The sequence below is a fragment of the Dryobates pubescens genome, chromosome Z (assembly GCF_014839835.1).
Source record: "Dryobates pubescens isolate bDryPub1 chromosome Z, bDryPub1.pri, whole genome shotgun sequence".
Taxonomy (NCBI): Eukaryota; Metazoa; Chordata; class Aves; order Piciformes; family Picidae; genus Dryobates; species Dryobates pubescens.
This window is the reverse complement of record NC_071657.1, coordinates 94713817-94741800: the sequence shown is the minus strand read 5'-3', so window position 1 is coordinate 94741800 and position 27984 is coordinate 94713817. Positions and strand designations below refer to the sequence as shown.

The 27984-nt window shown below is 39.2% G+C and overlaps 1 protein-coding gene across 2 annotated transcripts in view; it reads right to left on the bottom strand.

Moving 5' to 3' along the window:
* Nucleotides 1–5711: 5711 nt before the first annotated feature.
* The window catches only part of PARP8 (poly(ADP-ribose) polymerase family member 8), a 123044-nt gene continuing 100771 nt past the window's right edge, over nucleotides 5712–27984 (bottom strand). For both annotated transcript variants that reach the window (XM_054178667.1, XM_054178668.1), the window contains 11 exons: nucleotides 19124–19249; nucleotides 16705–16770; nucleotides 15579–15646; nucleotides 15223–15271; nucleotides 14341–14453; nucleotides 14101–14173; nucleotides 11927–11996; nucleotides 10023–10099; nucleotides 9042–9111; nucleotides 6924–7008; nucleotides 5712–6372 (listed from right to left, as the gene is read on the bottom strand). In XM_054178667.1, coding sequence (XP_054034642.1) covers nucleotides 6270–6372; nucleotides 6924–7008; nucleotides 9042–9111; nucleotides 10023–10099; nucleotides 11927–11996; nucleotides 14101–14173; nucleotides 14341–14453; nucleotides 15223–15271; nucleotides 15579–15646; nucleotides 16705–16770; nucleotides 19124–19249 — 900 coding nt within the window. In that variant the 3' untranslated portion in view covers nucleotides 5712–6269. The remainder of the gene's footprint in view (nucleotides 6373–6923; nucleotides 7009–9041; nucleotides 9112–10022; nucleotides 10100–11926; nucleotides 11997–14100; nucleotides 14174–14340; nucleotides 14454–15222; nucleotides 15272–15578; nucleotides 15647–16704; nucleotides 16771–19123; nucleotides 19250–27984) is intronic.

Here is a 27984-nt window from a genome sequence, read left to right as displayed (position 1 = left end):
AAAAGAACCAGTTCAACATTCCCAATCCAAAATCCACAATAAATTTAAGAAAAGCTAAAACTTTGTAAAGATACAATATCCACCCATATAATTAAAATGAGCTCATAAGCAGTAAAAAAAATTGTACATTCACTGAATTAATAACCAGTCCCCGAAATGTCTGCATACTTTATGAGATGCAGATGTGCATTATACATTAAACATACCCACATTAAAGTACAACAAGGTTTGTCATATATTTGCTGTTTTCATGACAAAACCAACTCTACAAAAAAGGGACTTTTAAGAAAGCAGTTGTAAATTCATCTTGAGACATTCGTACACATTATACTATACTGCACATGTAAAATAATACTTTTATTCCAGTATCTCTATTTTGAAGCAGTTGTGTAACTCATTCAGATTAACATAGCATAAAAAGCTGGTTTTACTGTTCATCTGGGTGTTTTTAAAAAGATCACTACAGAAAAAGTTTACTCCAATAGCATATGTAAAAGCATGGCATAACCTTTAGATGTTGTTGAGATTAGTGAAAGTCAAAAAACTGCTTCAGATGCAGTTTAATTCCTAGACAATTGTTTTAACTTTGAAGAGTTCTCAAAACAGTGCTCAAATGCACAGTACTTGTTGAACAAATTCTCATTTATTGAAAGTAAACATTTACATTGGCTACAATGTTATAACTGTTACAAAGCTGGATAAAAGAGGCTTAGATAGCAATAGAAAGCAAGTGCAGTAAAAAGTGAATAGAGAAAATATTTGGCCTTAGTGATCTTCTGGCAGTATTTACATTATGTACATTTTGTTAAATATTTGTAGTAACTCTAAGGCACCGTAGGCTAAATAGCAGGCTGCAGTATTATTTTTGTGCACAGAATTTAATAAATTTATTTGGAGAAAAAAAGGCTGTAGAGTTAAAAGAAACATAGGCATATTCTATGTTTACATAAAGGAGTGGCTGCTTCTTAAAATTCAATGATACAATACATACTGGGTAAATTAAAAAATTATTTTTAGAACATTACTTATACTGAATGTCTGTATATAAGGACTGTATTTACTGACTTGCTCCAGATGTTTAATGTAATCTATTCAACAGGTTTTTCACACACTAGATATGTTAATCTAAAAACTACTTGAGTATTTTCTTTTTCCTTACAAAAGTCTTATACCTAGTATGGGTATAAAATCCAAATGCAAAGTGTAATAATGGGTAGCAATTTACATCATAGCCATTCTGCGGTGGACTGAAATTTCACAGGAGCACACAATCAAAATACTACAAAACAGCAGCTCAAGGTGTTCTATTCCCCCCCCACTTCTGTCAGTGGCTGTTGCTCCAGGCAGTGAGCAGGGGTACAAAACTGCCACCCCAGAAGAGACAGAGTAGGTCAGTGCTTTCAGACCAGACATTTTCAAATCAGATCTGGAAATTCAAACTGCTGGAGTCATCCTTGTGCATTTTATATGATGTGGTGCATGTAGGATGCTGTCCTGCTTCTAGTAAACCCTTCCATTTTTATTTTTCCCCTTCTGAAGCATGATCACTCTGCTCCTGAGTGATTTAGGGAATTAATTTGACTATTATCACAGTCCTGGCTGACTAGACTAAATATCCCCTCGTTCTGAACAACTTTCAGTGCTACTCTTAACTGCTCTCTAAATAACAGACCTGTTTAGTCAACAGGCTCATCTTTCACCTTGAGGTAGTGTTTGTAATGAAGAAATTGCGAAGGAGCCACAGGACTCTACGTGCCCAAGAGACAAGTGGATGCTAGGCAGGTTCCATCTGTGGGCTGCCACAGCGCTGCTGGCATAATGTCCATAGTACTGGCAGATGGTGGAGGGGCTGTGTGTAGCAAGGCTGAGCCCCATGTGCTGAGGCCCTCCCAGCCCTTTATCCCCATTACCCTCCACCATGGCTGCCATCCTGCCATCACACATCCAAGGAGAAGCTGACTCCTGCAATCTCCTGCCCAGGCCTATGGGCCAGGCGACATGTGGATGTCTGCATGCTGACTCCATCACAATAGGCCTTCTCCTCAGTGGCTTTTAAACAACTTACCATGAAAGCGAGGAGCAACTAGTAGAAAAACAATTACATCTGTAGAAAGGCTTGACCCTCAGCACCTCTGATGGGTGCTCAGCACAACATGGATCAGACATCAAACCTGTATGTTGTGAAAATGCTAAGATTACAGAGTGCCTTTGCTCCCAGAGTATTACTTCCCCGTCAGTCACAGTTCATAGTCGTTTTATCTGAGTTACATTTTCTAGAGCCAGGAAGAAATCCATCAAATTTAATATAAAGCTGAAGCAACTAAATACTTGGTTTATATTTTTAAGTTTTTTTTTTCAGTGTTTCTTCTAAAATCATGAATCTCTTCATTTAGTAGTCCCTTTCTGTTTCTTTTTTTTTTTTCTTTTTTCCACATCGTACTATTCCGTGTTTTAAGTACACTAACTGCTTCCACAGTACTAAGTGATTTATAAGCACTATATAATTGATCTAAGCACAAAGTCTTAATTTGGAGTGATTTTATACTAACAAAAGCATAACCTTAGCATTTTTCATTAGATGCATCTTTAGTATCAACAGCTACAGTATTAAAATCATACAGCATCAGTAACAGTTATTCAAGGGCTTTAGAGGAAAAATACAAACACAAACAATTCTGGTGTCATTGACTAGTTTCTGTAAAATACTAAGCAGAATATTACATGAACTGAAAATTTTGTAAGTACTATGGAGCCATAGACTCGGTTTATCAAAACAGTGTAGCAATGATGAAAAAAACAGCTATGCTAGTTCACAACATAGAAGACAACTCAAATTGCTTAACCCCTTGAATGCTATATATCTGCCTGAACCTCAAGAAAGGTTTGAAAGCATCCTTTTGGGTTCCTTTCCTGATATTTAAATTATTCAGAAGCACTCATAATTAGATTGCAACATTAAGGTTGTAACATAATTTTTATGTCAGACCTTCCTCATTTCAGGACTCTCAGTTTGTTGTGGGATGTAGGAATAACTTAGTCCAAGAATTTCCTTGGTTGCTCTATGCTGGACATAGTCACAGCTAGACAGCTATGGCTTCATGGAGATATGTACCAAGAGGCATAATAGAGCCTGAGACTCTATTTTCTTTGTTTAAAAGCTATCTGTGAAAAGCTTACATATCTGCAGTGAGAGTTATAAGGATTGCTCTATCACCAATACATGTGGATGATAGCAGAGGAAGAGAAATACAAGGGCTTTGTGCGTAATGCATTGTCCTTGCTCAGACAACCTTGACTTTTTATTTTTCATCCACTGAATCCATGTGAATGCAAGTTTTTGGAAAAACTTGGCATTATGCAACTGTCATCCTTGGATAAAACTATGACAAAAATCCTGCAAAGCAAATCTTAGCCTTGGTCTTTTTCATTACAGTTCTTGGTGATAAGCTTTGTTTCAGCTTCAAAGTTTGCTGTAAAAGGGTTATTTATTTTTGAGTAACAAAAGTCCAAAGTACCTCCCTTTTCTCCCTCATGTTTTAAAAATTATGAGAACTAATACTTTGTAAAACATTATGAAGACTCACATTGACCTGCAGATAATGTGGCATCTTAGAAGTTTCTCATTAATATATTGGATAAATTAAAAATGACTGAGTTAATTGCATAGCAAGTGAATTTTGGTTTAATTAAATTGCTCTTTGTGGGACACAGGGGCTTGCACTATCTCCTACAACATAATACTTTCCCAGGTGGCCTAGCTGCCCTGGGCATAGTACCGTCTCATTCCTCACACTGCAACATCATTCTCCCCACCCCTTTTCCTGCCATGCACTGTATAGGACATGAGCTGCTAATGTCCCCTGCTATTGATTTGGTGGCTCTTCATTGGCTTTTTTCTTTCCTACCAGAACACTCCTCATTCCTTTAGAACTTGCTAAATTCGTTTCTCTCCATAAGGTTTTGCCCTCTCCCACTGCTTTGTAGTATCTCTGCTCATCATGTTCTGCTTTTCACTCTTGGCCACACTCCTTCCCCATGTATAGTCAGACTCCTCAGTACTCCCTGAAGTGTGCCACTTACAATAGCAAGGCTTCCATATATCTCAGGTTCTTGCTTTCTTCCACATTGTCACTTCTCCTGCTCACCCATTTAACAAATCTTAATCAGTATTAAATTTTTTCAGATATATATCTCCCCTCCCCTTTCCAGCAGTTGTACTTAACAACGGCACCATGCCTGACTAGTATCATGACTCCACTATGGTAAGCAAGGCTGACTTGCTGCCACATCAGGTTTCTTCCTTCATAGAGTTAACTTTGTGACTCTGCTGCAGTTTAAGGGGACAAAGAAAATGACTGCTAATTTGACTTCTCCAGTTTACTCATGGTAATTTTTTTTACCTCCTATTTTTTGGGGGGGCCTCTCAGAGTGGTGGACTATTAAGACCAGCAAGTCAAGATAAGTGACATAGCAACATTGACTTGCTTCCTTGTTTATTTTTTTATGCAAAGCATACCAATTCAGACACATGTGAGAGAACAGATGGTCATTCCAAGTCCTCAGTTCCACTTCATAATTATGCTGGTTTTGCGTAGTTACACAACCTAAGTTAGTTCTTACATGGATAAAACAAATTTCAACCCTCTTTGTTTCAAGTTAATCTGTGTCCCAAAGCAAAAGATAACAATTAGAGTAGAAATTCTCAACTATGGGGTCTGCCAAATAGGGTGAAAGTCATCAGAAATTCAGCAGCAAACCAGGGATCTGTGAAGTGGGATTGGCTTTAGAAGTCTGGATATGAACCCAGAAAAACTGAAGTCCCCAGTAAATGTCTGGAAAGTTAAAATACATCTCAGACTATGTGCTCCTAAGTCAAATAACACTATTATAACTTGTAGGGCACTTCACTTGCAGCAAGTAATAAGGGAATGTAGCTTGAACTACAAAGAAATCACCCTTTACAGCATATCTAATGCAGCTCTGTTTAAAAGAAACAAACATGCCTGTACTCTGTTGCCTTGTTGCTTGGTGCTTCCAGTATCTTTCTTATGAAAAGAACATAATGGAGTATTCAGTCTGATTTTGCTTTCTGAGGTGATTTGTAATAGTTTCACAGGTAGGTAAGCTGAACTGTTTTCCATATATAAGGGTGTGATTGATGCCTTAGCATAGATACTGTGAGGCAATCACTGGGGCACAGGATATGCTTTATACTGTGAAGACTGGGCCTCCTCCCTACCTGTGTTGCCTCATGAATGACCACTTGGGAAAAAACCAGATAATTCAAAGGACAGAGCACTTAGATTCATTTTCACTCATGAGCAAATCAATAAAAATATTAAACCAAGAGAAAAGTCAGTAAAATTTTGCACTTGTTTGTATTTTCTGATGCACCAACAATCAGCTCAACTGTAAAAACCTTCATTCAGCATGTACTTTTAAGTACGTGGGTACATTTAACCACAGAGCTGTTTCACTGAAGTTAAGATGAAAATGTAATGTAGTATATAGAACTCAAATTTGTAAAAAGGGAGTCAACAGCCTCAGTTTTCCAGACATTTGCTAGGCTCGTATAAATTACTTTTATAACTGAGCTGCTTAATAGGTAAGACTGTGTTTCCAGAGAAGATGAAGAAAACTACACATTCATTGCTCTTTTTCTTTGTTTCATTCATTAAATAAATTTAAAAAAAAAAAATAAAATTGTTGTTTTAAATTTGACTGTAAATCCCAGCTGCATTTGTCTAAAATAATCAAGGATAGCTGCAGGTAACCAATCTTTTAATTTGACATGCTCTAGACAATCTTTTATTGTATTTAATTATGAGAATATTTTACTTATTGCAAAGTGTCCTGCATAATACAGGTGCTCCGCTATAAAATCTTCTCTCTTGCTTTTAATTCAATCATTCTAAATTTAAAATGCCAGTATACAGTACTAAAATGTCAAATTGAAGTTTAATATAAAAATATCGGCACAAAACTCCTTTTTGAAGTCTGTTTATTGTGAGCAACCCAAATGTCTGTTTAATTACTATGAGCTGTAGTATATTAATAGACTTTGAACCCCTACAGTTGCTAATTCATACCATCTCAGGTATTTTGATGAGATAAGAAATACTAAGTAAGAAAACAGGAAGTATTCAAAGGGTTAATTTGCTTAGAATAGTAATAATAAATTAGTTTTTTGCATCTTCTTCAGTTCAAAATCCAGCTTTGAGACTGAGGAAGGCTTCCAAATCACATCAATTAAGTAAGAGTGGTCCTTTTTAACCAGTAGCAGTTTGATTGCCAATGACTCGAAGAATCTCTTTATGAATGCTTGGTTCCTGTGTATTTATACTTGTATCACCCACTTGACCATCTTCATAACTAAAAAACAAGTACAGAAAATAAAATAAAATTAGTCTTTTATGAAGCTACCTAAAACCATCCAAAACTGTTTCATTCAATAACCAAGAGAAGTTAACATTTTTCTATTAAAATGCTCTGCTGCAAACTTCCCATTATATGCAGGCCCTAAACTCTAGAGAGTGAAGGGTGGTAAGGCTTCCTCTGGCATTGAAGCCCTGAGGCTCAGTAAGCCACTAGCATTCAAAGGGGACAAGTCATAGGTGACAAGGGAAATGCTTTAAAGTAGACAGGAAACCTTTAATGAATTCATCAGCCTTAAAACAGAGAGAAATACATACACTTACTGCAATATGAGTTAATAGTATAAAATAGGAAAAATCAGCAACCCTCCATTTATTCTGTAACAAAGGATCAATTAAACCTTTGGCACTGGCTTATCCAAAGTGATGCTGAAAAGAATTTGGATCAAACATCTTTTATTGACTTCAAGTTGTAAAACTCTTGGAGGGAACAGGGAAAAAGGTTTTGGACTAAGAGAGGTGGAATGTTAAAAGAAGCTTTGTACTCACACAAAGAAAAATCTTGTACACACGTGATCTGTATTGGGAACTACCCATATCTCTCCATGTTTGTGCAGATCGGATGAGGTTATCACTATTTGAGAAAGAATAAATTTCATAGTGACCAAAATACACCTAAAACCCATTGCTTTAAAAGATTCAGGTTTTCATACCCTTTAAATAGCCTGGAGATTGAAACATTGAGATATGACTAATGGAACAAACTTTTATCAAGTTCAAATGCTGGATTATGCTTCTGGGATGGAGTAATACTGGGCACAAGTATAAACTGGGAAAGGGGTGGCTGGAAGATAGCCCTGCAGAAAGAGCTATGGGGTGCTGGTTGACAGCAGGTCCAGCTGGAGTCAGTGTGCCCTGGCAGCCAAGACGGCAAATTGCTAATGTGTATGCAGTGTTGGTATGGCCTCGCCTTGAATACTGTGTGCAGCTCTGGGCCCTACAATTTAAGGACATGAAGGTCCTCAAATGCATCCAGAGGAGCGCAACAAAGTTGGTGAAAGGGCTGGAAGGCATATTCTATGAGAAGTGGCTAAGGACTTTAGGTATGTCTAATTCGGAGGAAAGCAGGACAAGGAGCAGCCTCATTGCTCTCCATAGTTTTCTGAGAAGGGGAAGTAGAGAGGGAGGTGCTAGTCTCTTCTTCCAGAGATCCAGTAACAAAATGTGTGGTAATGGTTCAAAGACCCACCAAGAGAAGTTAAGACTGAATACTGGAATGCATTTCTTTACTGACACGGTGGTCAAACACCAGAAAAAGCTTCCTAGAGAGGTGATCAATGTCTCAAGCCAGTCAATGCTTAAAAGACATTTGGACAATGCCCTTCAACTTTTGATCAAACCTGAACTGGTCAGGCAGTAGGAATTCTGTTCTATTCTATTCTATTCTATTCTATTCTATTCTATTCTATTCTATCCCTTGAATAAATGCATGTTAAATTTTACACCTTTTCTTCCATGAATTGTAATTTTTTAATACTTATCTAATTAGTTTTATTTAAAATATACATTAAATACCTCCCTTAAACACTTTTCATATAAAAATGAAGTGAATATTATGTAAAATGTATTTCACCAAATAAATTTAAAAGTTAACCTTATAACATCAATAACGTATTAATAAGTGTAAGGAAAGAATTATATGGATGAAAACATCCTTGTGATAGATGCAATTTTTACTTAGAAACTTCAGGCATGAAAGGCTAAGTATATGCTAGCAAACCTCAACCTCATTTCTTATCTTCTTCTGAAAGTTTTAAAATTAAACTTTTGTATTTTTCTGCCCTGATCAAATCGTATTTCCCCGTTGACTGATATCTCCCTAATCATACTAAGTATTTCACTTGAACAGTGTCAAAAATACAGATATGAAAAAGTAATATACACAGCTTAAAGCTTCTATTTTTAAATAACATCTTATCCCATAATCTTAAATTTTTACTTCTAAAAATAAACAAATGGCCAAATGAAAGGCAAACTGAGTTTAATATAATTTCTTCTTGTTTGGTCAGTGAGACTAATTACCCATTACTGGTACAATTCTTACTCAAATTTCAAAAACCTTTTGTTCTCAAAACCTGCTGAAGTTTCATTAAATATTAAAAGAATAACTAAGTCCTTCAGAATGACTGCTCTCATATGCACTGGATTTTACCTTGACAATATTTCTGATGCTGTCAGAAAGAGCAGACTCTTTACTAGATGAACAGTTTATTTGCCTGAACAGTGAAAAGTCATTTGGAAATTAAATACAAAAGTTGTTTTTTCTGACTTAGGCATTTAATATATTTGCCAAGAACTTTCAAAAAGTCAGTGTTTTGAATAAAGGCCATGAACTGGGTTATCTGGATTGCTTAGGAATAGGATCACATTGAAAGACGGGGTAGATGCTCAGTCACTATGTACATACAAGCATTTCAAGAAAATTCAGCATGTGTTACAAGTTTTGGTTGAGGAGGAAAATGCTCTGAAATGAAATATTAAGATCAGCTATTAAGCAAATACTTATACACCTACCAGTGTAGGTAGGTGAGACTAAAGGTCTCACTGTTTTGTGTCCAGTAATACTGTGTCCACGACTAAACAGTTTTTCAAGAGCTTTCAGCTTACCTTCACATAAGGCTATGCATTTTAAGTTACGGCTTTGCAAAAATTGTGACTGTTGTCCTTTCTTCTGTGACTAAGATGTAAAAACATGAGAAAACTTAATTAGTGCAGCAAGATAAACTGAGTGGAAAAGTAACAGAGGAGAAGACTTCTATTTTCAGCACAAATTAATGCACGAATATAGTCAGTCTTTCTGAAATGTTTCTATTGTATTTTTAAAAACATTTGTATGGTATGTTTGGATCACTGTTGAAAGGATTCAAACTTCTTTATACAGAAACAGAGGTTCCAAATTATTAAAGAATAATTATTATTAGAAATACCAGAGTGTTATGGTAAAAAAATTAAGAGCATACATAAAAAAAGATTAATTTCACCACTGATTATTTGGTCACTGCCCTGGTATTTTACTCCCTTTCCTATTTCAGAGGGCTTCCTGACACATACCATCCTTTCTCCAAAGCCAGATTACTCAGTAGTTTCTATATGTTAACTGTGAAGGCAGATTTAAAGTTTCTTTGTCAAAATTTAGCCTCACATACAAATGCTATGAGTTTGCTTTAAATAAAAGAGAACTATAATGGTTTAACATGTAAAAACCATGAAAACCAAAAAAATTACCTGCAATAAATGGAATGGCACTAATTTTCGAGAAATAAACACTCTTCATTCCTTTTATATAATTCTGTCTAGAACTTACAAAGCAAGGGCTAGCTAACAATCATAACACAATATCTACTGCATTTTCATTCTCTTCCTACATTCTTCCGTTTAGAAAAGAAAGGCACAGGACTGGTGGTATACTCCATAAACTGTCACTAAAAGCTGTTCATCTGTATCTGAAGTTTGCAGTCTCTGAAGTTGTTGATTTAATTAAAAGAATTAAACTATTTACTTTCAGAAAGGGAATATTACCTTCATTTCAGCTATCAAGATCCCAAGCATAAAACCATAAATCTTCCAGAAATGGCTGATTTACTGTACCTGTGATGTACTACTGCCCTTACTGCCTGAAGCTGGTTCATCTTTAGCTGACACCTTCTGCTGCTTCTTGTTCATCCCTAGGAATATTAAAATCATGTAAGATACCTCGGTACATAGTGTCATAGCAAGCAAAGTTAAGCATGGAGAATGAAACAGCACAGTAGGAATCACTATCTTTTGCACACAAGCAAGAAGCTAGTTAACTTTGTCATTGAATATCTCAATTTAATTCTGCTAATCACTAGTATCACTGGTGTATCTGTATGTACTGCAAAGACCTTCAGGAAGTTAGCATCAAGAATGTGCAAAAGCAGATAAACATGCCCCTAAATTCAGCTCAGGGATGCTCTCACTTGGTTGCTTATGTGTTGCTTACTAGGGTTGCTCTTACTTGGTTGTGTGTCAGCATGCCTTGAGTCTAACTGCCCCTATTTAGGCTGAAGTAACACAGACTAATTTACTGTGGGTGGGACAGTAAAATCACAATAATTTTTGGATATTAATTCTAACACTTTATTTAAATTTATTCAAAGTCTAAATACTTTTTACCAGTAGATAATTTATATAAAGTTTTATAGTCTGCGTTGGTTGAATTACTTTATCAACATGTAGAAGTATCAAGTTGCAGCCACATTGGATCCAATTTCTGTCTCAGAAACCTAAACAGCTACATTTGTGTCTTGGACCTCTTTTAAATTCCTCACATTAGTTTATATAAAATTCCCCCATCGTAGGTTTCCTTGCTTTTCAGCACCCCGTATTTCTCATCAGTTTGCATACAAACTGAATTATGGGGAAGTTCTTTGAAGGAACAGGGAGTGGAAGACTCCTCTGTGGTTTTTACTGGCATCAAGTATCACATACTTCAGAGGAACACAGGCCACCTCCTTTCTGGAGAAGGTGTTATGGAAGGGATCAAGAAAGGTAGAGAGATGAGAAAAAAAAAAGGACATTGACGATACGAAAGCAGTGCTGACCCCAACAAAGGCCAACCTGCACTTCAGTGAATCCTAAAAAGTTTCCATATTTGTGTAATTTCTGAAAACCTTAAAGTACATTTAGAGAATACGGATACTGAAATTCAATAAACTGTAGTAAAAACTGCTGAGCTCTTAAAATTGTCACATTACTTTAAAACAGTGAAAATCAGAATGCATAACTAGAACTCTCGGAATTATCTACAGGCACACACACATTCAACTATACTATCAATTTCTTATGTGAGGGAATGCTAAATACAACATACCTAAAGAAAAAATTCACTATAATTTAAAATCTCTGAAGTTTCTTATATACATATCAGTGTAGCTGTCAGTTTCTAATATGCTTCTATTTATTATTTAACTCTTGTATGGAAAACTCTATATGATTCCCTTTTGTATTTACTAGTGATAAAATAAATGTTCCCTCCTCTTCTCATGCTAAAATAAACACACTGTCCAGTACTGTCTGTGTAATCCTATCCTGGCATGGTGATAATTAGGAATACTTTGAAATACACACAGTAGAACATGTCAGTTGATGAGTATTTGTTTTGTCAGATCACAATATGCCCATGCATCCACAGACAATATTAGATGGATTTAGGCAGATATTGACAAAAAACCCCACACAAATACATAGCTGTATTTCCACTGAATAATCAAGACTTGCTGCCTTAAACATAGCATTCAGTACTAGCTACTATCTACTTAAAGAACAGTTTCAAAATAATCAGCACCTTGGAAAATGAGGACAGATATTTCATAAAGGGATTAGATTTTCTATTTTTTGGATAAATTAAACCTTGACGGACAAAGATAAAATTTAATACAGTGTTGTAAACAGTAAATCTTGTAAGAAAAGCAGTAGACTAAGACACTCCTCTATATTTCTCCAGCTTTAGAGTGATTTATAAATATCACCTGAGTAACCAAATGATATGCTTGACAATGGACTAAGGTAGATTCCACTTCCGAACATTGCACCATGGAGCTGAAAAAGATCAAAATGATTGTTTCATATTAAGTTGGTTATCTGGACAAAACAATAACGATGGGAGCAGCCTACAATGTAGACAAGCATCTGCCCATTGCACTAATTTATTGCCTGATAATTAATGGTGTTCAAAGAGGTTCCAATTAAAAAATAATAAATCATGCTGTGAATGTACAACTAAAATACTGTACATTATGGAAACCATGTTCAAATGTCCAATTACAAATTTATATTAGATTTATACATAAAATTGCACTTTGTGCTTTAAAATCTATCATTGCTATGAAGGGTGCCTATAGAGGGTGCTTCTATACATGGCCAAATACATCTCAGTCTTAAAAAGGCTGAGCAAGCTCAGCAAGTGTCTGTCCTGGTTTAAGACTCCCTGCTGTCATAAGCAAATCCCCAGAACAAAGTTAGGAGACAAAGTAACAAAAATACCACACGTGGTTGAGATATGGAGTTTAATGAGATCCTATTGTGTACAATTACCTTAGCCTGTTTTGCATAAAAGCACAGCAAAAGAAGAAGCTGAAGCAGAAGTCAGCAATAAAATGACTCCCTCACCCTGAAAGCCTGCAGCCAGCCCAGCAGAAAAGAACAACACTTCAGAAGCAGAAGAGGTAAACAGAAGCATGAAGCCTCTCATGTTGCAATCTGACCTGTAATCCCCATGATACTTTGCTCTGGCCAATATTTTAATTTTAAAGCTGAATGATGTCAGCATGGTATCGAATACTCATCATCAGATTCAATTGCCTGAACCCACGGCAGTGTCTTGCCTGAAATCCTTGGCAGGGAACACAGCCCAAATCAGTGTCTGTGAATCAAATGCAGCAACAGCTGCCTTTGTTTTCTTTTAACTAAGAAATGAAGAGATTGCGATGGTACGGGCCATATGCTATAGAAAAATTAAGTCACAAGTTCAGTCTAAGTACTGGTGGAATGGGTTGACTGCTTTATGTCTGAAAGACTTTAAAGAAAGCACACCAAGTAGTTGTTGCAGCACAAATGAGAAGCAAGAGTATCTCCGACCTATGTAGACATTATGACCACTGGGCTTCAGAGTCATACTTATCGTTATTGCTTTCCTCTGACCCAATAATATTTTCATTGTCTGTGCAATGTGCCAGAGGTCTCAGAGGAATGTGAACACATGTTTTCACTTCTCCAGATCCTGTAATGCTGTATAGGATTCTTGTTGAGTAGGTACTTTTCCTGACTGCTTGGTACTGGGGAGAATAGGATGAACTCAGCTCAGGATATGCCATAGGTGTGTGAGAGACCTAAAAATGAGGACTAAGGCTTTACTATTCCCTTCCTTCTATTCCCAGTATCTCAACCCTCAACAGAAAACTAAGCATAAACAGAGGGATTTACTTTTGGAGAATTTTCTTGAGGGATTATCTTTCACAGATATTAACAAAAAGCCCTTAACTGCTCAAAGGAACAGGAGAGATGACTATTTCCTTTTTTTTCCAATGTCTTCTGCACTCTGACACTTAGTCAGCACCCTGAGAGCCTCCTTTAAGGTATCATGGCCTCCAGCCTAGGGAAGAGCTCTCAAAACCATGACGCTAAAATACTCTTGGTTACAGTTTTTGCAGCAGCGCTCTCCTGATGATTCAGTCGTGAGAAAATGAACTGAAGTTTGCAATAGCTCTCTCCTGGCCAGCACACTCATATTTCCATTCCCAAGGAAACCAGAAGAAAGGAAAAACTGCTATGAAGTCAGCTCCTGTAAATTTAGTATGCTCTTGATACCTATAACAAGGAGACAATTTATGTAGCTCAAAATTTTAATCCCAAGATTGCTTACAAGCAGTACCGAGCTAAACCTCCTGGAGGTGCTGCTGTGCAACATAAAAGTGAAACACTGATTCCAGCAATGAGATTTTCTAGCCATTTTAGTGGACATACTGCTTCATTTCAATTGCATCGGGGAAATACTTTTCCCAGGAAACAAGAAAGTATCTGAAATCATCCTTTATTGACACCTGTATGACTACCAAAATCACATCTCCCTGAAAACTTGTCTAAGCTCATACGTAATCAAGCATGCAGAAGATGGCTAAAGGAGTCTGATTCATCTACTATTTACCTGCAGCCTTGTATTGGAAGCAACTACTAAGCCGTTCCTCAGGATGGAATGCCAGTTTTCAATGTGTGAACCACTGGAAAAATTTTAAAAGAATGCATTAGAATCCACTGCATAAAATGGAAAATGGAATCAGTAATCTTTTAAAACAACGAATTCTGAGGTGCAAACCTCAAACGGCAAGGACAAAAAAATTGCATGGTATTCTGATAACCTTTGATTAATATGAACATATGTACTTACTGAAATGCAAAAGTACTTCCATAGAGATTTTTAGCAGCTCGAAAATTGGACTCTTTGGCTGGTGGACTGCTGAGAAGTAGGAACTGGTGGGGAGTGTGCATAAACTTCAGTTGCTATAAAATAAAACAGTGCACAAGTGAAAAGAAGCTGATTAACAGAAAAGGGTTGTGTTTCTGTAACGGTTGTTCATAAGATTCATGCTGTTTCGCACAATATGTAATTTCATCTAAGTCACTGCAAGAGCTAAGTTCAAATTGGTCTCGTTACTATAGTTCTTACCTAAAATCAAACAGTAAAAATGTCTTTCAGTTTATGAAATACATGTAAGTTTCTGAAACTGATTTCAGCCTAATGTAGTTATAATAAACTAATTAAATTGAACTATTTTATCACAGTGTCCTGATCACAGCTGGCTTCATAAGGTTCAAATCTGAATGTTGCAGATAGGAAGATCAGAGACATACGTACTATTCATCTGAAAATCAAGTGTACACACATGTGGACCATCTGGTATATCAGGTCTGTGTGCACCGCTTTCTGTAAAACCTTTTATCTAATATTCTACATGGCAACAGAACATACAGTGAGGTTATTCTATTCTCTTCTGTTCTGTTCTATTCTCACCCAACCTGAGATGACTACAAGGTAGACACATATTTGAACTACTCACCTCAAATAGGATCTTAGTAAGCATTAGTCCTTTGACTAGCTTTAAATATTCACAACATGACTCATGTCCTGACACTATCTGTTTCTCTCTGTCCTCTATTAATGAAGTCTATATCATTAATTTGAATGTGGACACCTACATCTGGTGAGGGGACTTCCATGTAAAATGCTAATGAGCCATGAGAAAATAATAAAGAATTCACAGAAACTTACCCTATTCACTGGTAGCTTCACAATATGTGATCTATTACTAGAAATAACCCTAAGAGAGGAAATATGTATCAGAAATGGTAGTCAAACAGAATTGTACTTCTTAAAAATACATTATGAATGGGCACTACAAAGCACCCATCTGCAGGTCTTTGAAGGTATCAGATGGAAGTAGACCAAATCTTGACTGGAAAATGAGATCGGAAGGCCCAGATGAGGTCCAAAAAGAGCCCAGCAACATCTGCAGTTGCAAATGTCAGTCCCAATGTTAGTTCTTAGGACGAGCTTACACCAAATTACCCTGATGTAGCGATTTTTCATTAAACTTGGTACTTTTATAAGGTGAGTCAACTTTATACCATTGTAGAAGAGGATGTGCAAGCGGATCTTGTTTATCCATCTGCTTCTTTATTTCCAAATAAGGTGCCTAGAAAAGAGTAATCACATTCTTTATTTCTAGCTGAAATCACAAGGTTAACTATTTTATGTTACACTGACCATGAATTCAACTATTAGATCATATACACGGGACTCATTAGGTTTCAATCACAGTTTTACTGACGTATAGGATCATATAATTATAAATGTGTTTTAACAACAAGAAGTATTTATAGAATAATTATTTTCCCAAAAAAGCATAGAATTAGCATCAAAATTAGTATATAATTGCCAACACTGGATCTGAAGGAGAGTAAGAGATGTCTATTTATTTTTGGCTCTTGGATTAAGAAATTGGACTGGAACTTCATAAAATTAAGTATCTAAAATACCCCAAGATAATCTACTTAATTTTTTTTAAAGTTTCATGGCATAAATTGATAAAGTACTGTATCACCTTATGATCCAAAAGTACTTTATGAATATATACAGAGTAATGTTTGTAAAGTGTCATGACGTATGTTTGCATAGTAGTTGGAAAAGAGAGGTACATGGAAGAGACTTCAATAATCAGCTAGGCTGTTTGGGAAAGAAAGTGTAGCAACAAACATAAGCATGGTTATCAGACTGTCCCACTGTGAATACTGAGAAATCATATGGCAGTAATCCCAAAATCCAGCTTTCCAAGTTCCCAACTATAATTAACTGATCAAGGAATTTTTAATCTATAATAGAAATAAACCTGTAATTCAGAACATTGTCACAAAATAAATTCATTTTGCATTAAAAACAGAAGATTCAGTTTGGCTTAAATATGTCCAGGAATGCATCAGTTGTTGATTATCTTGTTACAATGTCCCATCCTGCTGTTATTGTTTTTAAATTAAATTTCAAAAGATTTGAGTTCCATTTCATCACTTTTATTTGACTGCCATTAGTCAAAGGTGCCGTCAATTCTGTTAATTTTAACACACATTTCAATATTATTACAGCTTTATAGGAAAGATATGATACTACTGACTTCCTCACCCATCATACACAAGTAATATAAACATCTTCCTAGTTCTAGAAATAGCAGTTAAACTATATAAAGCTTTTTAAACTCACCTGCGTCATCTCTCTAATGGAAGTGATACTGTCCAATGCTTTCATGACTCGGTCGTAATTCTTCTTCTGATGTATCATAAAATACGGAAGAATTTTAGAAGAGTATTAGACTTTAGCTCTACAAAAACCTGAATTCTTTTACACAGAATCACCAAGGTTGGAAGAGACCTCAAAGATCATCAAGTCCAACCTGTCACCACAGACCTCATGACTAAACCATGGCACCAAGTGCCACGTCCAATCCCCTCTTGAATGCCTCCAGGGACGGTGACTCTACCACTTTGAGTGTGTATACAACCAAAGCTAGGATGGAGGTTCATCCAACAAGTCCTTTCAGGCATTTATGATTAATAGCCTCCTTCCATCTCACACATATAAGGTTTAAAAAATGCCAAGTGCCAGGTCCTGCCCATGTAATGCTACAGGCTTGGGGCAGGGCGGCTGGAATGTTGCCTGACAGAAGAGGACCTGGGGGTGCTGGTTGACAGCTGTCAGAACATGAGCCAGCAGTGCTTCTGGTGGCAGAAGGCAAAGAGCATCCTGGCCTGTATCAGGAATATCGTGGCCAGCAGGAGTAATGGAAGTGATTATGCCCCTGTACTTGGTACTGCTGAGGCTGCACCTCAAACACTGTGCTCAGTTTTGGGCCCTTCACTACAATAAGGACATTTTGTTGCTGAGGCATTGTCCAGAGAAGGGCAACAACGCTGGGGAAGGGTGCAGAGTCTTATGAGGAGTGGCTGAGGGAGCTGGGAATGTTTAGCCTGGAAAAGAGGAGGCTGAAGGGAGACCTCATTGCTCTCTACAACTATCTGTAGTGAGGTGGGGGTCAGTCTCTTGTCCCTAGGAGACAGAATGAGAGGAAATGCCTTGAAATTGTGCCAGATGAGGTTTAGAGTGGATATTAAGAAAAACGTCTTTACAGAATGAATGGTGAGGCATTGGACTAGCTTGCCAAGGGAGGTGGTGGACATGGCACTTCAGGATATGGTTTAATGCTCAGGGTGGTGTTAGGCTGACGGTTGGACTCAATGATTTTAGAGGCTTTTTCCCAACTGAAACAATTCTATGATAGATTCTCTCATTCACAGTCCATGAAAAAGCATTATAATAATGTGTTTTCTTTGAATTTCACTGGAATGTGTTACACACTCATAAAGTTAGCTCATTTTTCAAACTTTTTTAACTAAACACAGTTTTAAGTAAACATAGTTATTTGGACAACATGCTATTATGTTAAATAACAAAATGACTAAACAGATTTTAAATAAAAACTTAAATAAAGAGATGTGTTTACTCTTATGAAATATCAGTGTTCTCTCTGCCTCACCCTGATTCTTGCCTACCTTCTGCTTTGGAACTGCTGTCAGATGGCTTCACCTCTTCAGATTGAGTAAGCTTAACAGTCCACAATTCACCAGCTCCACATGTCCTGTCACCTTTAGCAGCTTCACTGCTCCCCATCTTTGGGTATTGCCAAGTTCTGTCCATGGACTTTCACCTTGTCCACGCGAGCAAGAACCCAGGAAAAGGCAGTGTGGGCCTTGACAGCCCAGGGTCTCTCTCCATTCCTCTTCTGGTGTGACCCTCTTTCATATTCCCTCATCTGCTTGAAACTCTCACCTTGCTCAGCCACCTGACTATCTGTCTCCTCATCAGCTCCTATTCAAGCACCTCTGGGCAAGTCTTTTTCTTGCACATACCAAAAACCACCTTTGCTGCTTCCTGAGGAAGAATCACTGCTAACTCTCCTTTTTTTCCTGAAAAAGTTAAATGCATCCCAGTGCAGGACAAGTAATGTTCTCATTTATGCACTCGGGGATGACTCAGTTGAGATACAATAGTTCAAAGCTTTCCTGAGAAGCAGTATTTTCAACCTGAGGAGCATAAAGTGCAAACACAATTCTTTACTTCAGACTACTATGTTAATATTTGATAAAACTACATTTAAGGATATAATTATTTGCAGAAAAAAAAATGATATGACAGCAATAAGCACTTTAGGAATAAAATAATGGACTGGAAATCCCCTGGTTTACATGGTCTACACCTCCTTAAGGCCATCTTGCTCTTTCTGTCCAATATGTACATTGAAAGACACTAAAAATATAAAAGCCTGCATCTGGAAAATATACCCTAAAAGGATTTCTTTGCTTCAACGTAACTCTGAACAGAACTTACAGTTTATACTTAAATGTCTTCTTGGAAGCAATTAAAAAAGCTACAAAATTCTGAAAATAGTCGCATGCTTGCACTAATACATATTCTGAAGCTATATTTCTTAGACTAAAGGAGACTCCTACAGAAGAAGGCTTTGCTTTGGAATCTCATGTATGTCTAAAAGCAAGCTATGACATTAAAAAAACAAACATAAACAAACTATAAACAAACAAACAAACCACAAAACAACAAAACTTACCCTAGGGTTAAAGGCCAGCATCTGAGGATCATTGGGATCAACTACAGAAGGATATGGTTCAAAAATAACAACTTTCCTAGGTGACTCCAGTGCAGACCGACACATGGATACTAACAGATCAACCACCTAGGGAGGGATAAAGAATATTTATTCAGTACATGCACTTTTGTACTGCATCTTCCAGTCTGCTTTTTTTTATATACATCATAGTATTTTATATACATCATCCTGTATTTCATTGCTACCTGTATTAATTAACACCTGTTATCCACAGGACGTAGTTTAGGATTGAAACTTTTCCACTGATCTCATAAGAAGGACATTGAGACACTTGAACGTGTCCAGAGAAGGGCAACAAGGCTGGGGAGAGGCCTTGAGCACAGCCCTGTGAGGAGAGGCTGAGGGAGCTGGGATTGTTTAGCCTGGAGAAGAGAAGGATCAGGGGTGACCTCATTGCCCTCTACAACTACCTGAAAGGTGGTTGTAGACAGGAAAGGGTTTATCTCTTCTCCCAGGCAACCAGCACCAGAACAAGGGGACACAGTCTCAAGCTGTGCCAGGGGAGATTTAGACTTGAAGTGAGGAGAAAGTTCTTCACTGAGCGAGTCATTTGTCATTGGAATGGGCTGCCCAGGGAAGTGGTGGAGTCACCGTCCCTGGAGGTGTTCAAGAGGAGACTGGACGTGGCACTTGGTGCCATGGTCTAGTCGTGAGGTCTACCGAGACAGGTTGGACTTGATGATCCTTGGGGTCTCTTCCAACCTCAGTTGTGATACTGTGATAAGGCTTTTGGTGCACAAATTGGATCAGTAACTGGCCCTAAATGTGTTATCATGTGAAATACATTGCTCGTTGCTCCACTTTCTCTAGTGGACATGTGTTAATTACTGGAGTAAGATAATTCTCTAGGGAAATGAAGTAATGCTGGATCTCTGTTTCTTTGTATAGTGTACATAGGTGGAAAACTGTGGCTCAAGAATAAGGAAGGTTTTGTGAGTCCGTACCACTGCCTGAAGACTGTAATCACAGAAACACTTGTTATTTTATTGCTTCTGCTAAAGCCAGAACTGTGCAGTCATTTGCACAGCTCACAAATGGGGATCCTCTTTCTTCCATCACATTGTACAAAATTACAATGTAGTTTTGAATCTCTATGATCTTCAGGATTTCACTGTGAAGTAGGATCATGCATGAAATGTGTACACAGGCATGTATTCACTTATGTACAGACTGGCACATGTATGACTTAGCAACAGATTTCTTTATAATTGTTTAAGAAATCATAATTCAGAGGTAGGTTAAAAACAGAATGCAGCCATCACAAAACAGAGAGAACACAGCTTTCTAGCAGCTGTGAAACCTAAATCCAGTTCCTAATGAAATCCAAAGGTGCCACATAAAATTTTATCTGCAGATCAGCTCATTTCCCCATTTACTTCTGCGCCTTCTGAAAATAATCCTGTGTGAAAAAAGGCTTTTCCATGAAAGAAAGAAAAGCTGCAATGAGTTGCATTTAGTAGGCATCCCTAGTTCCTCCCACAACTCCACATGGATCAGATCTCATCTCACAGCTTATGCTACTCTAGAAGTTATTATAGATCTGCCATTGCATCTGATCATCTGGGGGGGGGAAAGGGGAGAGAAAAGAAGAAAGATCATCCTCTAGAGAAGCAGAATGAAAATAAGAAACATGATGAAAGGGAAAAGAAACTGAGCTACAGTGAGTCATACTGTTCTCATTCCCCATCTATGTTCCTTTAGCACAAATGGGCAATTTTCTCCATCAGTTTAAAATTATTCTCTTAGTTCCAGTTACTAGGTATCTCATCTATACTGAAAAATTGAACTATTTAAATAATGATCCCTTCTTCCATGGTGCTCTGGTTACTTTCCAGTTTATAATACCTGCAAGTGTGATGAATGTTTCAAAATAGGGCATTTGTATTTGCAAGAGACCAGGAAGCTGCATACTGGCAGGTCAGGCAAAAGGCCTGTAATGGTAAATGTATTACCATGAAACTGATCCTGAGTTTACACATGCTGATTCTTAGAAGCACATCTCAGCCTTCCATCACAAAACACTACCAGGAAAAATTTGAATACCACATGTCTTAATACAGTGACTCAAATTTGCCATGATTTATGAACTGCATGATTGGAATTTGTCTTAAAATTGGCACAGTTGGAGGCACAGACTTCCAACACCATCCCAAAGCCCTCCTTTAAAGGAGGGCATACTGCTTTGACAAAGGGGAAGATGTGCATAGATGAGGCTCAAATGTCCCCTGAGATCACTGTTTTGAGCTGATGGAACACACAGCAACTTCAATTAGGAGGTAAATTTAACACAAACTTGTGTCTGTCTTCTTTGGTTGTAGGAAGTGCTATGGATCTAGTAATCATCATTAGAACTGGGACTGAGCTTCTCCTAACAGTAGGAAGTAATTAGGTAAGGATTAAAATATTTTCAAGGAAGACAAGGCAACATTTGCTGATGACAACTCCCTCTTACAACGTTACTCTCTCAGACAGTGCATCTCTCTCTCTCCAGAGATTACGTAGAGTCATAACTATCAACAAAGAAGGAATTTAATTTTCAGGTATATTGACTCCAACTGAAATAATGCAACATGCATTTGGGTTTGAAAGTTGGAGAAAGCACAATAATTTGTTATTAAGAAGGGGCCATCAGAATATTGGGAATGACAAAGCAGGGATGTATACCTTAGAAAACTAGCTGAAAGCACATCTGAAAAAAACAGGATGTGGTTTCTAAAAATGGGAACCTATATTTAGGCTCCTTCAGTACACAAAATTATTTAGTGGAAGATTCATCTGACAAGACACAGAGATTCACAATGTGAGCATCTACCTCTTACTAGTCAGCCCAGGCTCTTTATACAGTGGAGAAAATAATCACTGTGTTGTGGTCTATGCTGTGATTCACACTATCTTAAACTAATGTCAAAACCAGCTCAGATGAATCAAACCCTAGAAGTGCTGGATTCTTTCTGCAGACAGGAATGGGAGTTCAAGCAGATCAGATGTAGTGAGCTGTGTACAATGCTGTTACCAGAGTGAAACTGAGAGAAGTTTAGTGACCTAGATTCAATGGAACAATCACCAAAACCTCTTACCTAACTCTTTTAAGCACCATTAAGGTTGTAAGCATTTCATCTGCATTGAACAAGAAAAGTGAGATCAAATTGTTTGTACCTAATGTACAATGTGTATATACCATAATATGGACACTTGTAATTTCTCCCTGATTTTGTAAAACCTAACTTTCAGCTCTTCAAGAAGTCAATCAGACCCTCTGGGAAACTGCCTTCAGAGACAAAGGAGCAGAACAGAGCTGGCAGATCTTTAAGGACATAGAGTGCAAGAGCTCTCAATCCTCAAGAAAGTGGTTGAGCTGAGGGTAAGAAAGAAATGCACAGGCTGCAAAAGCAGGGACAGGTATCCTGGGTAAGGTTTAGGGATGCCTTCTTGTTCTGTAGGGATGTGGTCAGGTAGACCAAAGAATAGTAAGAAGGGCCTCTGTAGGCATGTGAGCTAGAAAAGTCAGAGAAAGCGTAAGCCCCTCAACACCCCCACTACCCTTCCTGTTCTGAAGTGAACAAGACTATCAAACTCTTAACAATGGGTAAGGAGAAGGCTGAGGAACTCAGAAACATTTTTGCCTTGCTCTTCCCTGGCAATCCTTGTTCACACACCTCTTGAGTTGATGGTTCACAGGACAGTGACCAGGGAAGCAAAGTCCCTCCCATTCAGAGAAGATCAGGTTTGAGACCCTCTGAAGAAACTATGGGATTTGACAAGATGCATCCCAGAGTCCTGGAGAAAACTAGCTGATGTAGCTGCCAAACTCTCCATGATATTTGAAAATCATGGCAGTCAGGTGAAGCCCCTGAAGACTGGAAAAGGAAAAAAATTGGATCAATTTTTAAAAAGGGTAAAAAAGATGACCCCGGGAATGACTGTCCTGTCAACCTCACCTCCATGACTGGGAAGATCATGCAATACATCCTCCTAGAAGCCATGATAAGGCCTATGGAGGACAGGAAGGTGGTTGGAGACAGTCATCATGGACAAGTCCTACCTGACTGATCTAGTGGCCATCTATGATGGAGTGACATCACTGGAGAAGGGAAAGAGCTGCAGGTGTCATCTACTGGAACTCAGTCACAGACCCCCACAACACCCTTTTCTCTATAAAGATTTATAGGTGGACTGTTCAGTGGATGCATCCCAAGGGTCAATGGCTCTGTGTCCACATGGAGACTGGTAATGAGTTGTGTGCCTCAAGGGTGCATACTGGAACCAGTGTTTAGTACTTTCATCAATGACATTGATAGTGGGATCAAGTGCCCCCTCAGTATGTTTGCTGACGGCACCAAACTGAGTAGTGCAGTTGAAACACCCGAGGAATAGGGTACCATCCAGAGAGACCTGGACAAGCTTCAGAAGTGGGCCTATGTGAACCTCATGAGGTTCAACAAGGCCAGGTGCATGGCCCTGCATCTCAGTCTGGGCAGCCCCTGGTGTCAATACAGGCTGAGGGATGAAGCAGCCCTGTGAAGAATGACTTTGAGGTACTGGTGGACAAAAATGTTTACATGAACCAGCAATGTATGCTTATAGCACAGAAGGCCAGCTGTATCCTGGAGGGCATCAAAAGCAGGTGGGCAGCAGGTTAAGGGTAATGATTCTTACCCTCTGCTTTGGTGAGACTCCACCTCCTGAGGACTCCACCAGCTCTGGAGTCCTCAGCACAGGAAAGAGATGCACCTGTTACCATGTACAGAGGACAATGCGGCAGATGCACCTGCCCTAATAAATACCTGACAATGATTACATTGTTTCAGGCCCTTAGTTTGACTTTTTTTGTGGCTCACCCTCAGGGAAGTAGAATGACCATGATTTAGACTCAAATAGGGTATAAATTGAAACTCTTTGGAGAGCTGATTTGAGTCGGTCCTCCTTGGGGCTGTGCAACTGCAGCTGGGGACTCTCCCCTTGGATCAAGACACTGCCCAAAGAAAGTTACCAGAACTTCATGCCCCCTTTTTGGTGAGTGAATAGTTCTGAATACGTATGGATATATCCTTGACCCATTTTGTGTGACTGATAGGCTTTCTGGGCACCCCCAAGAAGGAGGTTTTCCCATTTCTGCGTATGGGTGTATCCATTTTGGGTGAACTTTCTGAAAGAATATTTGCAAAACTTGGAAATTAGTTGTGTAGTGTTATATTCCCACCTGACATGCAAGCTTGCAATTTACTTTGGTCTATCAGAGTGCTGGTTAATTTTTCATTAGAATAAATCTGCATTTTGGGTACCTACTGCTGTCTAGTTTGTGGATACCTCCGTGAGTGGGGCACATAAGAATGATCAGGCAGATAGAATGCCTGTCCTATGAAGAAAGGCTGAAAGAGTTGGACTTATTCAGCCAGAAGACAAGGCTCCAGAGAGACCTTATTGGGAGATTTCAGTACTTAAAGGGGGCCTATAAGAAACATGGGGACAAAATTTTTGGTAGAGCCTCTTTCTACAGGACAAGGGGTAATGGTTTGAAACTAAAAGAGGGCAGATTCAGACTTAATATAAGGAAAAAAAATATTACAATAAGGGTGGTGAAACACTGGAACAGGTTTTCCAGCATGGTTTTAGATGCCCCATCCCTGGAAACATTCAAGGTCAGGTTGGGCAGGGCTCTCAGCAACCTCATAGAATACATAAGGCTGGAAAGGGACCCTTGAAGATCATCTTGTCAACTCCGCTGCAGTGAGCAGGGATATCTTTAACTAGATTAGGTGTTTCTGTTCACCACAGAGGGGTTGGACTAGATGACTTTTAAATGTTCCTTCCAACCCAAAATATTCTGTGATTCTAAATAGAATAGAATAAACCAGGTTGGAAGAGACCTTCAAGATCATCGCTTCCAACCTATCATCCAACCCACCTAATCAACTAAACCATGCAACCAAGCACCCTATCAAGTCTCCTCCTGAACACCTCCAGTGATGGTGACTCCACCACCTCCCCAGGCAGCCCATTCCAATGGGCAATCACTCTCTCTGTGTAGAACTTCTTCTTAACCTCCAGCCTAAACCTCCCTTGGCTCAGCTTGAGACTGTGTCATCTTGTTCTGGTACTGGCTGCCTGGGAGAAGAGACCAACATCCGTCTGTCTACAACCTCCCTTCAGGTAGTTGTAGACAGCAAGAAGGTCACCCCTGAGTCTCCTCCTCTCCAGGCTCAGCAACCCCAGCTCCCTCAGTCTCTCCTCATAGGGCTTGTGCTCCAAATCCCTCATCAACTTTGTTGCCCTTCTCTGGACACGCTCCAGCAAGTCAACCTCCTTCCTAAACTGAGGGGCCCAGAACTGGACACGAGACTCAAGGTGTGGCCTAACCAGTGCAGTGTCCAGGGGCAGAATGACCTCCCTGCTCCTGCTGGCCACACTGTTCCCAGCACTTGGATATGTTAAATCTCATGCCGTTGGATTCTGCCCATCTGTCCAGCCTGTCAAGGTCTCTCTGCAGAGCCTCTCTACCCTCTAACAGATCAACTCCTGCCCCCAGCTTGGTGTCATCTGCAAATTTACTGATGATGGACTCAATCCCCTAGTTAAGATCATCAATAAAGGTATTGAACAGGATGGGGCCCAGCACTGATCCCTGGGGCACACCACTAGTGACTGGCTGCCAGCTGGATGTGGCACCATTCACCACCACTCTCTGGGCTTGGCCTTCCAGCCACTTCCTAACCCAAAGCAGAGTGCTCCTGTCTAAGCCATGGGCTGATAGCTTGGCCAGCAGTTTGCTGTGGGGGATCAGTGCAAAGGCCTTGCTGAAGTCCAGGTAGACGACTTCCACAGCCTCCCCACATCCACCAGGCGGATCACCTGATCACAGAAGGAGATCAGGTTGGTCAGGCAGGACCTGCCCTTCCTAAATCCATGCTGGCTGGGCCTGATCCCTTGGCCATCCTCTAAGTGCTGTGTGATTGCACTCAAGATGACCTGTTCCATAATCTTGCCTGGCACTGAGGTCAGGCTGACAGGCCTGGAATTCCCTGGTTTCTCTTTCTGGCCCTTCTTGTGGATGGGCACCACGTTGGCCAGCTTCCAGTCATCTGGGATGTCTCCAGTGAGACAGGACTGCTGAAAAATGATGGAGAGCAGCTTGGCCAGCACATCTGCCAGCTCTCTCTGCAGATGCATCCCATCTGGTCCCATGGATTTGTGAGGATCCAAGTGGCTGAGATCTCTAACTACCTCCCCCTGGAACACAGGGGAAACTATGCTGCTCCCTGGCTCTTTCTGCCAGCTCTGCAGGCCAGCTGTCTGGAAGATATTCTGTCCTGCTAGTAAAAATTGAGGCAAAGAAGGTGTTAAGTACCTCTGCCTTTTCATCATCTTTTGTCACTATGTTTCCCTCTGTGTCCATTAAAGAGTGGAGGTTGTCCTTGCCCTTCCTCTTGCTATTAATATATTTATAGAAGGATTTTTTGTTGTCCTTCACAGCAGAGGCCAGTCTAAGCTCCAAATGTGCTTTTGCCTCCCCAATTTTTTTCCTACATGACCTAGCAACATCCTTAAACTTTTCATGGGTTGCCTCACCTTTCTTCCATAGATGGTACACCCTCTTTTTTTCCCTTAGTTCTATTAGAAGCTCATCACCCATCCAGGCTGGCCATCTGCCCCGGTGGCTCATCTTCCGGCACATTGGCACAGCCTGTTCCTGCGCCTTCAAGAGTTCTTCCTTGAAGTAGGTCCAGCTCTCCTGGACCCCTTTGTTTTTAAGGGCTGTTTCCCAAGGAACCTTCTGAGTTAGTTCCTTGAGTAACCTGAAGTCCACCCTCTGGAAGTCCAGAGTGGAGGTCTTCTTGGTGCCTCTCTTAGATTGACTCAGTACTGAAAATTCAATTATCTCGTGGTCGCTGGCCCCTAAACAGCCTCCGACCACCACATCACCCACCAGCCCTTCCCTGGTGGTGAAGAGGAGGTCAAGCATAGCCTTGCCCCTGGTAGGCTCGAGCAGCACCTGGAGTAAGAAGCTGTCCTCCATACACTCACATGTCACATGGCTGAATTAAAAAATAAAACTAGCTTCCCAGAAACACACTGCTGCAGTCTTCAGAGGACTTCAGGCTAAAGAAGGGGTGAGGCTGAAGCTAAGAAAGAGTTGCGGACCTCATCAGCACATGTCTCTCCATTTCTGACAAAATTACACAGGTATCCCAATGTTTGGCATGCTGCATGCTGTAAATATAGCCAGTCTTCAAATATTACAGTCTTCAGACATTAGATGAATAACTCATGTTCAGATCTCACAGTCCTATTCTCAAATGACAAAGCTGGTGTACTCTGCTTCCACTTTCTTCCCTTGATGACGCCCATAGGCAGCATTCAGCCACTTGCCCATACAGTTCTAAGGCCAGTGGCTGGACTCACTAGTGCTAGTTAAAGTGAACCAAACTGAGTGTTTGCTATTCAAAAAAAATCCCAGGTTGCTAACTCTGCATAGTTAACTAAAGGCACAGTGAGTGACATACACCTAGAAAATCAGAGAGGAATGGATTTTTCTGTAAGATGTATAAACTTTTAATTAAAAGATTTTAAGAGGAATGTACACACGGAACCTTTTCACTTTTGAATTTACTGTAATTTAAGATTAAATGGTGATTTGGAAACAGACTTCAAAATACTGTGTTTTAGGTGCATCTCTAAAATTATTAAAGAAAACAATGATATGGTTAACTGAACTTAGGAATCAGGAAGTACGTATATACAAAATTCCTGATCTTTGAGAAGGAAAATAAGCCGATGCAGCAACACTGGTGAAGGACTTCCCC